The following is a 15,465-nucleotide window of genomic DNA, read 5'->3' as shown; positions in this document are numbered from 1 at the left end:
AAAAGCTGATTTTTTTTGCGAGAAACATTATGAGTGTTTCATCTGCGTGTAACTTCCATGATGCCATGATGGTATGACATCGTGGAGGTCTGGGCAAAGAAACGAAATTGATGCTTCTTCGAATAGACTATTTCTGAAAGCATTTTGGAGCATTGATTCTTTTTCCCAATGCATCCACGAGTGTCATTTCACCACAATAATTTGAACGCAGTAAGAAAACTATGCAATGTTTACTGACAAAAAATCAGATTTTTTTTATTTTGTTTCTATTTTTTATATTTATATCAAGAGCATTTGAGCTCGGGGGTAGAATGGCGCTTTGTACTGTTCATGCCCTCACAAGTACTCCCTCCGTTCGGAATTACTTGTCTCGGAAATGGATGTATCTAGAACTAAAATACGTCTAGATACATCCATTTCTGCGACAAGTAATTCCGAACGGAGGGAGTAGTAGTACTTTTTGCAGTACGAGTAAGACAACATATATGAATGATTGAAGAATTACATGGCCGCCGAAGAGGAATCATATATTGTATACTAATAATTGAAACCGTAAAATGGATAGCCTACACAAAAACTGAAGGTTGCACATATAAAGTACTAGTCAGAAACGCTCATGCCAGATTGCAATACTATTTTCCAGTGGTAAATATTAAAAAAAAACACACATGGATTCCTCACGTACGTTATACCAGCTACAGCAGCAGAGCAATTGCTTACAGATTCCTCAAGGATCACTTCTTGTTGAGCTTCTTCATATGCCTCTTTAGCCTCCTTGACAGTCGTCGTTGACCCTTAGCCCTAGATTCATACATAAACACAGTTCTATTATAGAACCTCCCAACAGTTCCCTTAAGGATCCCACAATCTTCATATTTATGCGCATCAGCCACCAACGTCGACAGTTCATCCGCTGAAAACATCTGGGCTAGCTTCAGCCACTCACTCGAATGAATGACAAGTTTCCATCAAATGCAACACATTCTCAAAAGTATTATGCTACGATTTACCTCGTGCGGATCGCCAAATACAATCTTCTCTTCTGAGAAACACACCATCTTCAGGGCCGTTGCCATTTTCAGCGTGTCCCAATCCTGGGAATTTATGGATGATACCCCCTCGAGGAAGGCACTGGCACCGCGCCAGCTCTCACCAATTGACTTCAAACATCTATCACAATCATTCAGCATGCATGCCGTCTCAATAATGCACTCGTTAACCTGGATACAAAGAGCTTTGCTCCGTCAATGACCGATGCATATCAATTAGGCGAACTTGTTACAGTTGAAGCTTCTGGTCAGCGACAAAGTGCACAAACTTTCAGAAAGTGTGTGTTCATGGCCTGTGAGCGATAAAACATTAAGCATTTTCATATCAGACATACGAGAAGGCAAAGTGGTGATCTCACATTGTCCAGTTTGACATCATCAAAGCCATATCGATCTACGAGCATTCTCAGCCCTCGACTCATCCGAAGACATTCCCCCTCGGCTTGCTTTGACTTCTCTTCAGGGAAAAAACTATGCATGAGATAGTTCAGGCCGCGCATCACCTCCATCACAGGTTCATCGAACAGGCAGGGTATTCCCTGAACAAAGCCGCATGAAAAATGGTGCTCGAAATTGTTGAGCCAATGGAGAAAAAAAAGGGAGCTTATTACACTTACCAATCTTGCTTCAATGATTGTTTTATATTCAGGCTTTCCAACAGCCAATTTCTGCCCAGGTTGATGCCACTTCAAGAGCATGTCAGTAAGCTGACTGTTGAGACCATCATCAAGGTTAATGGCATCAGCCTTGTCCGCAAATACTTGGAAGTCTTTTCGCCAAACTATCTGATAACGAAATGAATATGGACAAGGTTGTCAAACAGGAGAAAGAAACGAGTGGCGGTTTTTCTTTGCTAGTAATACCATGCCTGGGCTCATACACATGCACCAACATCACACCGACATATTTCTTCAGGGTAGCCTTACGGGTTAGAAAATGCATTTGAGCACGTTAATTAAACAATGAGCTTGTGTTCAGAATCCTCACCTTAATGCCAAACAAGTGACAAAAATGTCAATCATGCACGACGATGCAAGTTCTGGTGAGTTGGTGACAAGCAACATTAAGAAACAACAATAGAAAGGGAAAAACGAAGGTGGAACTAACATGGTTTGCCCTATTTTCCGTGACGAAGTTCCCCCATAAATTCTGCATGAGAGAGTGAGGATCCAGAAAAAAGCAGGTCAATGACAACAAGAGCATGGAGAAAAAAAAACAAGATCAACAAAGCACATGAGTAGTGACGCAAGGAAGAAGAACAAAGCACGCACCTGCATGGCGTCTGGTTCGTAGAGACTGATCCCATCGGCATAGAATACTGCGAAGCCAGAGGGGGTCTCGAACATCACCATGATCAACAAATTATCCCCCAAATCGGCAACTGCGCATAGACAAATCAAGCAAACTCAAGAAAAGCAGGATCCTCCTCACCACATCTACGTACTACATGTGCAGTGCAGTTACAAGGTAGGGTTTCCTTTGGGCGTGCGAGAGATCACGAGTGATGGACGTGGTCGGGCAGTGACTCACCTATCCTGAGATACAAACTCTCCGGAGGAGGAGGAGGAGGCCGGCGTCGCTGTCGGCGCCCTTGCCCCATCGAGGTCGACGTCGAGGCCGGATTAGCCGGAGAAGCGCGCCGGGGCCGCCGTCGGCCCTTTCGCCCCATCGCTGTGCGCCGGTGCTTACGGGAGGTGGGAGGTTTGCGGCCGTGTGTAGAGTGTTTTTTCTTTGTTGAGAATAAATAGGGTTGAGTAGGTTCCGGCAGATTTTTCTTGAGTATATATACTCCCATCGTCCAGATTTATCAAACCACCTCATCTTTTGACTAAAGTTTCATGAGTAAATTGTCGAAAACCACCACAATTGCATCGCTTAGTGCCGAAAACCACCATTTTCATAAAAGTTTGCCAAAAACATCGATTTTAAGTAATTGTTTGCTGAAAGCACTAAAAATGACGTTTGACCACGTTTTGCCACAAAAGCTAACATCGGGGCCCATCCGTCAAGGTCACATGGCATGGATAACTTTTTTTTTTGCGGTTGAACATGGAATGAATAACGTTTGGGTGAGACGGTCAGCGTTGCTGTCGTGTGGGGTCCATCTGTCATACGAAGAAAAGAAAAAGGAAAAGGAAAGCTCTCTATCTCACGGGAGGGCCGGCGCCTCGATCCACTGCCACGCGCGGGAGGGCCGGCAGCCGCACCCACTGAAGCCCCGCCAGCCGGAGAGCCAGGGCGTGAGCAGAGCAAGGCGACGGCCGTGTCTCACCGGAGCTAGAGATCATGCGGTTTCTCCTTCCCTATTTTTGTCCACAGAGAGAGCTCCGGCTAAGCACCACCACCATAGACGGCGCGGCTAACGGCCTCCATAGACCTCGCAGCCATGTCCACGGACAATGCCTGCTCCTCTACGTCCTCACGTGCCTTGAATTGGACGGAGGGGTCCGGACCACGACGAGCACGTCTTCTTACTTTTCGTTACATATATTTCATAATCTGTTACTCAAAAGAATGGTCAAAGTTTGACCGAAAATACAAGTGGGTCCTTAATAAACCCGGACGAAGGTAGCATATGCCGGCACGCCCATTCACAATTCTGAGACCGGTGAGACGTTCAGCAGGAACCAGCAACCCATGCAAACGTTGATACGGGCAACGACACTACAAGCATGCTACCGCTCGGCGTTTGTCACGTGAGTTGGGGGGCTGGATGAGATGCAAGAAGAGAACGGCAGGGTGATCCAACGGCTATCAGCAAACCAGTTGTACTGTGCAGGAGGCGACCGATCTGGTCCCTGCGACGATCAGCCAACGCCTAGCGATGCCCTATATATTTTATTTTTCCGGCTCTGCTCGATGCGGTGAACTACTTGTCTCATACCATGAGCATTGGTGTTCTAGCTTCAATTTGATTGTTACAGCCAGACGATCCCGGTATTCAGAATTTATGAATCTTTTGGAGGACATCATTACATGTTTCAGGCCTAAAAAAGGAAGACTACGAGCCAGCCATCACATGACAAATTGACGCTGCATTGTGCAAAATAAAAGGTCGCCATCTTGCAGCCAATCGCTGGTACAAAAGCAATGCCAAGGGACCAAGCATTGCCGCTTGAGAAATCATAGTATGTATCAATCGTATCAAGTTCTGTCAGAAGGCTGGTAGGTGGCAAAGGGTGGTGAATAACCTAGAAAACTTGAAGGAGATCTGAACGATGAACTTCTTTTGTCGATTCCCCATCGCCACTTAACACTTTAGCCCGTCCCAGAAGTGTACACAGTAAGAACAGAAGCTTCAAGGAGAGATGTTCTGATGAGGAGATTGCCCCTAGGATTTATAAGTAAAATTACGTGAGCATGCAGACAGGCATTTGTTTGCATATTTCTCGAATTGACTGGAACAGGAAGGCAGAATTTACCTTGATGCTGGATTGATTATAACACTCAGCCAGTCAGCCGCGCCGATCTTCGAAGGCGAAACTCTTAGTGTGCTACTTAAGGTAGCCACTCAACTACACATTTGCTGACTTAGCTTTGACTCTTGCTCTGCGTTCCTCGTAAGAAGCTGGAACGTGAAAGTATTAGCAAATGCATTTTCACATGCAAAGTACAAATAAGAGGGTTGAAATCAAATGCGTCGAAATAAAGAGGTTATCAAGCGTTGATGCTGAACAGGATAATTATGCATACATCATTGGAGATGTTATAGCAAACTGTTAGAAAGTTGAAGAGTGTTGACTCTTGACAGAGACTGGTGTTAAGACAGCACTGGTTCGCTTGTAAAAGATGTAAAGACGAAAAATGTTTTGCAAATTCACACGATAAAAAACTTACGTTCAGCTTCCCGTGACAGGAGAGGGATGTGTTTTCTCTTCTTCTTAGGGTGTTCAAGTGGATTAGGCTCTGCATTTACATCTAACTCCTTTCAGAACACAAAAATATTACAGCAAAGTTACACAAAGATCTAAATGTATGTACCTGGAATAGATAAACAGGTCAAAGCCTCATCAAATATGGCAGCTTGGAGCATATACTGATGGTGTTCATCCTTCAAGTGTTCAATCAAAGCCTGACTGGCATCTAAACAGGAATAAAGCACACTGGAATTAGTTATGTCACACAAAAAATAGAATTATTGCAGATAGATAATAAAAACCCTAGACGGTCTTCACTTTACTCAATATAACAGAACTGACACCAAGTATTTCCGAAATGAAGGTTCCATTTTTGTGAAAATATTATGTCATGGTCATAAGTTATATGAGACGAGTATATTTCATTTACTGTCAGGCAATGCTATCCCACTGCTGTTAAATCTTATTTCATTCTCAAGGATGCATGCATAATTAATCAAAAAAGGATGATATGATGCTCACAGTGATCTAAAATCTCACTATTTTTTACAATATAATCCATATACTGGAAGCAGCAGGAAAATCACAGAGTTCACCGAGCAAGGAATGAAGACATGATGTTAGCAGATCAATAGTACAACTATATTTCAAGGCTGAAAATGCTCCCTGGAAGGTATAGAGTCAAACGCCAAATTTTCAGAGACATACCTGATGAACACATGAAGCTGACTCCATCGAATAGACAAGATCGTAGAATCAATGGAAGCTCTGGTGCCATTGTATATTGAGGTTTTCTAGGAGTCTTGGTAATATCCAGCAATGAGTCAACTACCTGTACCAAAATAAACGAGCTACCGAATGTAAATAATCCAAACAAATGACACAAAGGAACTTCTGCGCCAAGTTCAATTGTGTAATTCACTTCACTGTTCGAAAAAATAAAAGGAAGCTTCAGAAAGAGGAAAAAAATACTCACACAAGGTGATTCAAGGCCTTGACCTACAAAAAACAGAACAGCTGCCATGCAACGAACTTGATGCCACAGAAAGGCGCTACCCCTGATATTCATGGACCACAGCTCATCATGGTTGGACCTTGAAAATACAGAGCACTTCCATTATTTAGTTCAGGTATTACATGCATCACATGTTTGTAACTAGAAAGAAGGGAGAGTTTGAGCGAAATGCAATTTAACCTTTGGTCACAAGCAGAAATATTAAAATCTGTAATGTATCGCTTGTAGTTGCTCACGTTTGCTGCATCCATCTTACAGAAATTCCTGAAGTCATGTTCCCCAATGAATTTAAATGCAGCTTTCTGCATTTTCTGTTGACAATTTAAAGTCAATGGCTCGGTAAAAATGGCAAATGTAGCAAAGGACAGAAATCAAGGCTAACATGGTTACCGATACATCCAAAGCCCGCTTCCAAAACAGGTATTTATATTCCCTACCCAAACAGGAGAATCTGCAAAAAAAGAAGTGGGTCAGGAAATCAAATTCCAATTACTCAGGAACAGAGTACAACTAGGTAATAAATAGCATGATCAAAAAGGGAGATAAGAAAAGAGGGAAGAAGCAAGGAAGAAACATCTAATCTTTTGTCGAAGCCATTTGGGTAAGAACGTCTCTTACACTCAGCAACCAAAAAAGTACTAAACATAGAATTCAAGCTAACCTTGCAAGAAAGTCTGCTGCAACAGGACACCAACCTATTACACGTATATCTCGTGGAAGATTTCTATTCAATACACTTACATAATCGATTTCTGAAAGGAACAAAGCACAATTTTTAGTCTGGCAGAGGATGATTGCATGGATGTGAAAGATGTTAGTGAGACGTCTGACTTTGAATGATGAAAACTACCATGAAAATAACATATTATGATTGCATTTGGTATTGCGGTGGATAATGATAATCCCATTTGTCCAAGCAGCTTTTTCCTGTTTTAGTGTTTATTTGATCCGCTTTTGTGTACTTTTGTGGCTAACTTTAAAAACAGATTACTCCCTCCGTCCGGAAATACTTGTCGAAGAAATGCATAAAAATGAATGTATCTAGAACTAAAATACATCTAGATACATCCATTCCTCCGACGAGTATTTCTGGACGGAGGGAGTACAAAATAAGCACAGAACAGCACAGTTTAGCAACCGCAAACTGAGCTTACATTTTATTATAATAGGAGAATGCTAGAGACTTATCTATTATCAAGGTAACAATTTGATTGAGCAACAAAGATTATGACATTGATTTATTTGTTGCTTTCACTATTATGGAGAGTTACAAGAAGGCAGAAGCATACCAGATCTTTCACCCAATATATTCTCTCCTGCATCTTTTAAATTTGATCGGAGATATAAGGATATTACCTGCATGTTGCAACATGGAGTCTTAGTTCATAGACAAAATTGTATTTCCAAAAAAGCACTAATTTCTGCACAACTCCAAAACAACACTCTCTTTCCGTACCTAAAAGAATATGACATGCAGGATGCATAACAATAAAGCCTTTCAGTCCGAGATAAGTTGGGCTAGGCTAGAGTTAAAACCCATAAGATCTTGAAACCTAGTCATGGTTCTGGCACGTGGATAGCTAACTTCCACGCACCCCTATCCACGGTTAGTTCTTTGGTGATATTCCAGTCCTTCAGATCTCTCTTTACGGACATGCATAAACCTTTTACATCTTTCACCAATCATTAAAGAAGTTTATGGATCAGTCACATGTTAATAACATAGCATTGGCCTTGAATAGTACTTCCGCACTATTATCCTGATAAGGGTCAGCTCTGTACCTACGCATAGGGTACCCACTCTATGGCTAGTTTATTTGTGCATGGACATTGTAAGTTTGTAACATGACATGCCCATTTTGTTTCAGAGATATACTGTGTAATTAACGCATTGTTTAAACCATCGATGCGCTTAGGAAAAAAACATGAATGAATATGCTAACAAATAATGTTTTATTTCACTACAAGTCACCCACATTGAGTGTAACATGTGGGGTACTGCATGCTTAGGCATAGGTTACTTCTTTACATATTAGATATTATGTTACTGTCTTCTGTACCAATGTTTTTGTTAAAAAACAACAATGGTAATTGCATCATGGAGACAAAGGAACACTAGTTATTTTCCCCAAGATTTCCTGACAAACAAAAAATTGAGCAAGGAGTCTGATAAAATTGTTTCTATCCAGAGCTTCCTGCTCACAAAGTTGTAGGATAGGTACCACAGTAGGGACGGCGGAACCTTGACAAAGAGACCATGAATATGATTGGTTTATGGTCTGCTTAATTCGTTCCTCATAGAGTATCCCCTTTATATAGAGGCCTAACAATCCAAAGAAATCAACAGTTGTAGATCTTAACTCTAATTAGCTTAAGGCCCGAGCTAAAAAATATCTTCGTTGTTTCTAAAAAATGTATTGTCCTAATTTCAAGATGTCAACTACATAATTGTGACATTACAGCGATCTAATCACATAGGTGCTCATGTACTTCTGCACATAACATTCTATAAACAGTAGCAATACCTTCAAAAGACACGATTTCTGTTACACACTTGAAAGTGCTACTTAAACATAAAAATAAGATATAAAAATAACTCTGGAACATATATGAGCTAGTACTATCAGTAATGTAAGCATATACGAGACAAGAACTTGAATAATACATAATTATCATGTGTGAGCTGGCAGTCCAACATTGAGCTACCTACACAAATGCAGTTACCTGTCCAGTGGCAGAAACTCCTTTGTCAGTTCTTCCACACCTAGAATAGCATGAATCTTCCCTACTTCCAACCAGTAGTCTTGCTCTTTCAATTGCTTTGAAAATCTCAGACTGAGAGGACCAAGATAGAAGCCCTTAAGAAAACCTTAGATGCCTTTGGAAAAAGCAAAGAAATAGTTCATAGGAGAATTACCTCAACCGTCGGCTCTGTGTGGGCTTCTGAAGCAAAGCCATAGAATCTGCACAAGAACAACGGTAGTTGAAGAAAAACATGAAGAAGGGACTAAGCACTACCAAAAGGGTTACAGACAGAAATAGCAAAGAACAGAGAGCAGATGCAGGTGTCAGTAGAATTTCACGTAATAGTCAAAAATACAGTGCAAACTAAGCATTGACTTCCTGTTGGAAATACAATCACACCTCTGGCCGAAGTACATGATTTTCAGAGCAATTAGTCGCTTTTGGCAGTGGCTTACATTCCCTACTTGGTGACCTGTGAGGTAAACAAAAAATCACTGATTTTCAAATACCTGAGGCGGAGAGTATATCCCGTTAATATCAATAAATACATACTGAACTTAATTTCTATCTAATCGAGTGGCAAACAAAAAACTGACAGAGTTCATAAAAAAAGTGCCTTATAATTAATGCAATTAACATGTCTTAAGTTATACCTGTTCTTTTAGAATGCTTCCTTCGAATTTTAGATAAATCATCATGCCCTTCCCCTTTAACATTGCACTATAAGTCAGATGCATATGCACGAGTTAGATCAGACAGAAAGCAAAGTTATGTATATGATAGTTCGTTTCAGAATGTGTACCGGTACTTGATTTTCAGTAGATATCGTCATGTGATCGAACGGAAGACTTACACCATGGTCTGAGGTTCTACTTTCGTGTGATTTTACATTCTTCTGTACTTGTTGATCACAGCTCTCAGCTAAAGAAGACGGTATATTGTCCTCCTATAAAAGTAGAAAGTTAACAAAGCATCGACAAATCAATAATTTGATGTTACGTAACAAGCATCAACATCATTCCAGCTCGTAAACTTATGCAAGTATTGCTGCATAACAATTAACAGCGTTTAACTTCAAATTTGTTATGTGCATGATGTAGTCACATTTACATTACTGCCATTATACTAATTGGGTATGCATATGTGAAGACACTATGGAGTCCTGATGACACTAAGAATTATCAAATTTACTTGGCAAAGAGCTCATATACAGCACAAAAGCAATTGGCAATATCATTCACATAAAATCCAGGACTTCAGATCCGGAGCTCATACTTAGCAATATGCAGAGCTCTCCTTAATCTCTGCCCTCCAACAACACTAGTGACTGAACAGAATAGCCGTAAGTGGCATGGCAATCATCGTTCGTAACAATGGCAAGAGGAGTAATCAGCCAAAGCTGTCATCTGCGTAAAGGAATGAAACCGCTTGAAGCTTCTTTGTCTTACCTTGGAGCTGCAGCTACAGGTGGAAACAATCTGGGCGAGCCTCTGGTTCTCCCTCTCCAACTCCTAACCAGATCGAATTCACCAAAACATACCAATTAACCAAAAGCACGAGAGAGGGGGGGTGGGGGGATAGCACAGCAACAGCTAGTACTCCGCACCAGTATGCGCAGCCGGAGTGCGGCGACTTCCGTCGGCAGCGCCGCCGTGTCGCCGCCGTCACCCGCCGCCATGGCGCCCCACTATCGGAGCCCTAGCCTCGCCCGGCAAGAGAAGGGCCTCGATTGTTTTTTTTTTTAGTAGATGGGCCTCGATTGATTTGGGGGCGGAGCGGTGTTGGATGTTGAGGCCGATAGCACCAAACCCGGCCTCGATTGATTGGTTTTTTTTTTTCTAGGGCTCCCTCGATTGGAAAATCCTAACGGACGCTCGTTGCGTCAAGTTGCCGCTGCTTCGGACAGAGGCGAGAGAGCTAGCGATCAAGATGGGCCGGCCCAGTTAGAGATTTCCCACGTGCTACAGTGTCCGGTTTTTGGAACATTCTGGAAGGTTCCTGACGGTTTTGGGAACCTTCTAGAAGCTTCTTGAACCGTTTTTTCACTAGTTTTTCTGTTTCTGTTTCTTTTTTTCTTTTTCTTTCTTCTTTTTCTGTTTGTTTATTTCATTTTTGAATTCCTTTTTCTTCTTTTTTAATTTTCTTTTTGTTCTTCAGAATTTCAAATTATTTTCTAAAATTCTAAAAATGTTTTTAGAAGTTCAAAAAAGTTCTTGTTATTAATATTTTCACAAATACAAAATATGTTCTTCATTTTCGAAAAAAATTCGCATATTATAAAAAAAGTGTTCACTTTTCAAAAAAAATCCATAAGTTCAAAAAATGTTCAACTTTTCAAATTGTGTTTAGGAGTTTCAAAAAATGTTCCCATTTTCAAAATTTGTTCGCCGGTTTCCAAAAAATGTTCATGCTTTCAATTTTTTTTGGGAGTTTCAAAAAATGTTTCTATTTAAAGAATTGTTCACAATTTCCAAAAATATGTTCGTGTTTCAATTTTTGTTCGGGAGTTTCAGAAAATGTTCGCTTTTTAATAAAAAGTTTGGATTTAAAAAACTGTTTCTAGGTCTCAAAAAATATACGGAATTTTAAAAAATGTTCAGAAATTTCGAAAATTGTTAGCGTTCTCAAAAAATATTCGTTTTATAAAAAAAGGTTGAAATTTTTAAACCACTAAAAGTCGGTCGCTACAGGACACTGGACATACAAAGCCCGTCTGCTACAGTAGCCTACTCTCTGCAGTGACCCCGCTCGCTACAGTGCATCGCTTGCTATATGGGCCGGCCCAACAGATAGCGCGCCTGTGCGATTGCTGGACTGTTTGACGCAGCGAGCGTCGAACAGGAGCTCCCCCCTCGATTGATTGGTTAGATGGCCCTCCGCACCAATACTGAATTGTGTACTGAAAAGAATTGACATGGGTTGAAGACAAAGGTAACCGATGAAAATTGATAAGGAAACTAATAAAAATGAAGAAACACAATAAAAACCCGGATGAAAAACAAAGAAAATCTAAAACAATAAAGAAAACCAATGCAAAAAATGAAAATAGAGAAAACCGAGAAAGGAACAAAAAGAAATAAGAAAACCAATGAAAATCCAGAAAGAAAAAAATGAAGAAATAATGAAAAGAAAAAAAGTAGAAGCCAAGAAAAGAAACAAAGAAAAATGAAAGAAAAAATGAAAACAGTGAAAGAAACGAAAAAATCGGTGAAAAAACTAAGAAAGGCAGAAAATGAAAAAAGATGAAGAAACAAAGGGAACCGGAAAAAAGTAAAAGAAAATAGAAAAAGGGGGAAACCCGGAAGCAACCAGTACGTCGACCACCACATCTCGATCGAAAAGGAGAAGAAGTCGCCTCGCTCAAAGCAAAGAAGAAAATGGGCTGGCACAGTAACTACACGGCAGGGGGAAAGCTTTAAGCGCGACAGACGATGCACTCGCTATAAGAAAATAAATATAGGTTTTGCGTCAAATATGGTGGCTCGATTCAACCTGCACGGGTCAAGGCGGCGCCTGTTACTATCCGATTAAACCATGCATTGTTGACTAGGACAGTCGTTGCTCTCATAAAAATCATCATCTTACCCTAAAAACATCCTATTAGAGCTTATGTATTCCCTTAATTATGTTTCTTAGAGTATCTACAACCAACCATGTGGACAACCCGTACAGGAAAGAGAAGGAAAAAAGCCTAATCTTATGTCCGAATTGTCCGGCACCCATCAAAGCCACATTCCCAACAACATTTCTTTCTTCCCACTCTCTCTATCTCTTTCTCCTTTTGGATGAGGGGTGCATGTCAGGGACCGAGTCTCGATTGCCCAGCGCTGCCACTGCGCGTCACGCCGACCCACCACAAGCGGACGCCATCAAGCCTGCGTCACCATTGCCTCTCCTCCCCCTCGTCTCCTCCCGCACCTCGCCTCCCCTGCGCGTGCCAGGACGACGTCGCCGCTCACGCATGGTCAGCCCCATCACCTTCACAACCCTGTAGGTCAACGACTTGGGTGTAGTCGCCGACAGTAGAGGAGTAAAATGGAAGGCTCGGACTTGCCGCATTGTGTTTTCTTTATAATGTAAAACTAGTTTCTTGTGTCTATGTTGTGTACCACTAGTGCGCATAGCAAACTTTGTATGTTTATCGCGTAGAAATGAAGTCCAGTACCAATCCTCAACCTACACTTGCATGTGCCAAGTATTCCCTTTTCTAATTTAGGCAAATTCATCTATCTATGAACACAAGCCATCACACAGGACATCTCACTCTATGATAAGACCGTTTCTAAGCATCTACACAAGAATACAAGGTTACCACAATATAATTGAGCAGCGTACACTAGTAGACTTTGCACTTTCTCTTACTAAAAAGCCGTGGCACACCAATAACATTTGCTACTCTATATTTTTGCATACACACAAATCTTGGAGATGTGACCCCAACCATCATAGACGGGGGGGGGGGGGGGGGGGGGGGGGGTTGCAGGCTCTATGCCAGTGCCGCCTTAGTTATTTTCCTCGTTGCTTGGACTCTTTGGAAGTAAATTGTTTTTTCCCATATAATGGAATGTCAGCGCAATAGTAGAGACTAGAGAAACTCCAAACAACAATGACTTTGTGCCATTGGACATCTTAATTACTTCTTGACCACGAATTGGAATCACAAATACAAAAAGCGTCAAGATGAGAAAAGTGTTACACTATCTTTTATATCTCAAAATTCTCACAGTTAGCAGCGATTCAAATGTAAGAACATGATTAGCATACAAAGTGCTCTCGAGTCATATGGCTCCATTTGTTAAAACTTCAAAGCAATAACTCAGCTCCAGGAAAGTGTGTTTCCTCAATTTTTAGTCCTAGATAAAATGGCACTGGGTAAGATACAAGTGATATGGATATCCAAATGTACATGCAAGTATTTATCAAGTCAACATTTGATGAATGTCTAATGGAAATTGTAGATGAAACACTATAGAAACCAACATAGTATACCTCATCGTTATCGTCATCATCATCTTCCTTCTTTAATCGAGTTGTTCCACCCTCTCTGCTAATAGGTATCTTCATGTGTCCAAAGGGAGTGTTCACATCAATATGCCCTTTTATGGTGTAACCAGTGCCCTTTCCCCTTATCATATCCCACATAGCAGACCCAAAATCCTTAGGCCTGAAGCTGATCGGCAAGGTCATGGTGGTTACTTCCTGCTTCTTAATGTTTGTAGACTCTTTCGTCTCAGCGGAAGCAATGCTCACATTGGAGAGCCAGATCTCATAATCCAGGGCATTAAGTCCCAGGTCGAAGTCATTCTTGTTGTCGAGATTCAGATGTAGAGTCGCGGTCGCCTCCTCAAAAGAAAACTTCTCAAACTTGATCTTGCTAATATCAACGTCTGGCTTGTAAGGCACTGGGATCTCACCGGCTTTCTCGAGAGGTAAGGAGATCCTGCCGATGACTGGGACATCAACATGGAGAATAACTTTGACCAAGTAAGGGATGATGCTCCCGGGCTTTATGTCACCATATGTGCTCTTGATGTCATCATAGATGAGCAACACGGGGATTTTAACAGTCTCTGAGCCATGTGCTTCGATGGTTCCAGCATCCGGGATTGTTCCGGACATGAGCTTCCTCCCTTCGCTTTCAATAAGGTATTCAATGTCGACAAGAGGGATGGGTACAGGGTTTGGGTTTGTAATCAGAACATCAGCGATGAGCTCTACCTTCTCAAGACTAATTTGAGGTATGTGGATTCCAGTAACGTCAGCGGTAGGCTTTCCAAAGCTGACTGCGTCTTCAATCTTTTCTCCAATGTCTTGGATGAAATCCTTAACTTTGTCGAAGAATCCTCCCTCTCCTTCATCCTGGTCTTTGTCAGCTTTCTTGGCGTTGTCAGAGGATGACATGCTGTGATACAAACAATAGTTTACTTATCAATTTCTAATAGAAATATAATTTAGAGAACATACATTAAGGATAACTACATGATATTGCATTGAGAGAAAAAACGACACTGACGAAATAGCTTCAGAATCAATGGAAAAAACCTAAACAAGAAACGACCTAGAGCTTGGCAATACATAAAACTAGCATATTTAGAACAAAAAAGACTATTCCAATACTACATCCCTACCCCGTTTTGCCTTTAATTAAGAGGGGCACTTGTAACAAACTAACAATGTCTAGATCAAGGGAAATAGGTGATTCCATTAGGTATTCACGACATCATGGCTCGGTATTTTCTTATCACTGGCAACCAACATATTTACTAATTTGGCATAAAATAAGTTAAACACAATACATTTCAATAAATAGACACATCCAAAATAGTCCACCATCCTCGGAGAAGAACCTCGGAAGGAACTTTTGTGTTTTTCTTTTGTTATTGACATTTTTTTATTGACATTAGCAGTGAGAGCTTATTGCTGTATTGCACATCTGGAATAGGACTAGTAGAAGTAGATGCCATAAGATAATCAACTCATTCAAATTATATGGCAAATATAATGGCGATTGATTTCAATACTTAGTTCCATGCATGTAAAGCACATGTAATTTTGCACAAAAAACATCTGAATTAAATATAAAGTTCAATACGTCTCATTTGGCGTGTCAGTTTAATATGGAATGATTCATTCTGGAGTGGACAATTTCTTGCTTGTCCTGCATAGGCTTCGTGCCTAAGCACCATCTAGACATCGTTTTGTCAACGGAGTTTGGGGTAACACATATATGAATTTTCTATAAATAACATCCAAATAGTTTATGAAGTTTATGTAAAATTCATCTTCATGGATCAACAGA

At 40.9% G+C, this 15,465-nt stretch overlaps 2 protein-coding genes across 3 annotated transcripts; both read right to left on the bottom strand.

Moving 5' to 3' along the window:
• Positions 1 to 3,909: 3,909 nt before the first annotated feature.
• Positions 3,910 to 10,445, bottom strand: LOC109739410 (uncharacterized). 2 transcript variants are annotated; one of them, XM_073509987.1, is made up of 17 exons: positions 10,273 to 10,445; positions 10,115 to 10,177; positions 9,469 to 9,612; positions 9,320 to 9,386; positions 9,066 to 9,138; positions 8,839 to 8,884; positions 8,646 to 8,756; positions 7,211 to 7,277; positions 6,583 to 6,673; positions 6,312 to 6,372; positions 6,102 to 6,232; positions 5,883 to 6,000; positions 5,615 to 5,738; positions 5,031 to 5,132; positions 4,887 to 4,955; positions 4,472 to 4,617; positions 3,910 to 4,380 (listed from the first exon to the last, which is right to left on the bottom strand). In XM_073509987.1, the coding sequence occupies exons 1-16, from the start codon at positions 10,342 to 10,344 to the stop codon at positions 4,565 to 4,567; spliced, it is 1,392 nt and encodes a 463-aa protein (XP_073366088.1). In that variant the 5' UTR covers positions 10,345 to 10,445; the 3' UTR covers positions 3,910 to 4,380; positions 4,472 to 4,564. The 2 variants fall into 2 exon arrangements, with proteins under 2 accessions (XP_073366088.1, XP_020154085.1); XM_020298496.4 differs by having other exon boundaries at positions 9,520 to 9,612.
• Positions 10,446 to 13,258: 2,813 nt separating this feature from the next.
• LOC109739412 (uncharacterized) lies at positions 13,259 to 14,567 on the bottom strand. Its single transcript, XM_020298499.3, has one exon. It carries the CDS (start codon positions 14,565 to 14,567, stop codon positions 13,470 to 13,472), a length of 1,098 nt encoding a protein of 365 aa, XP_020154088.1. The 3' UTR covers positions 13,259 to 13,469.
• Positions 14,568 to 15,465: the final 898 nt, after the last annotated feature.

The sequence above is a fragment of the Aegilops tauschii genome, chromosome 3 (genome assembly GCF_002575655.3).
Source record: "Aegilops tauschii subsp. strangulata cultivar AL8/78 chromosome 3, Aet v6.0, whole genome shotgun sequence".
NCBI classification, from domain to species: domain Eukaryota; kingdom Viridiplantae; phylum Streptophyta; class Magnoliopsida; order Poales; family Poaceae; genus Aegilops; species Aegilops tauschii.
This window is presented reverse-complemented; position numbering and strand designations above follow the sequence as displayed.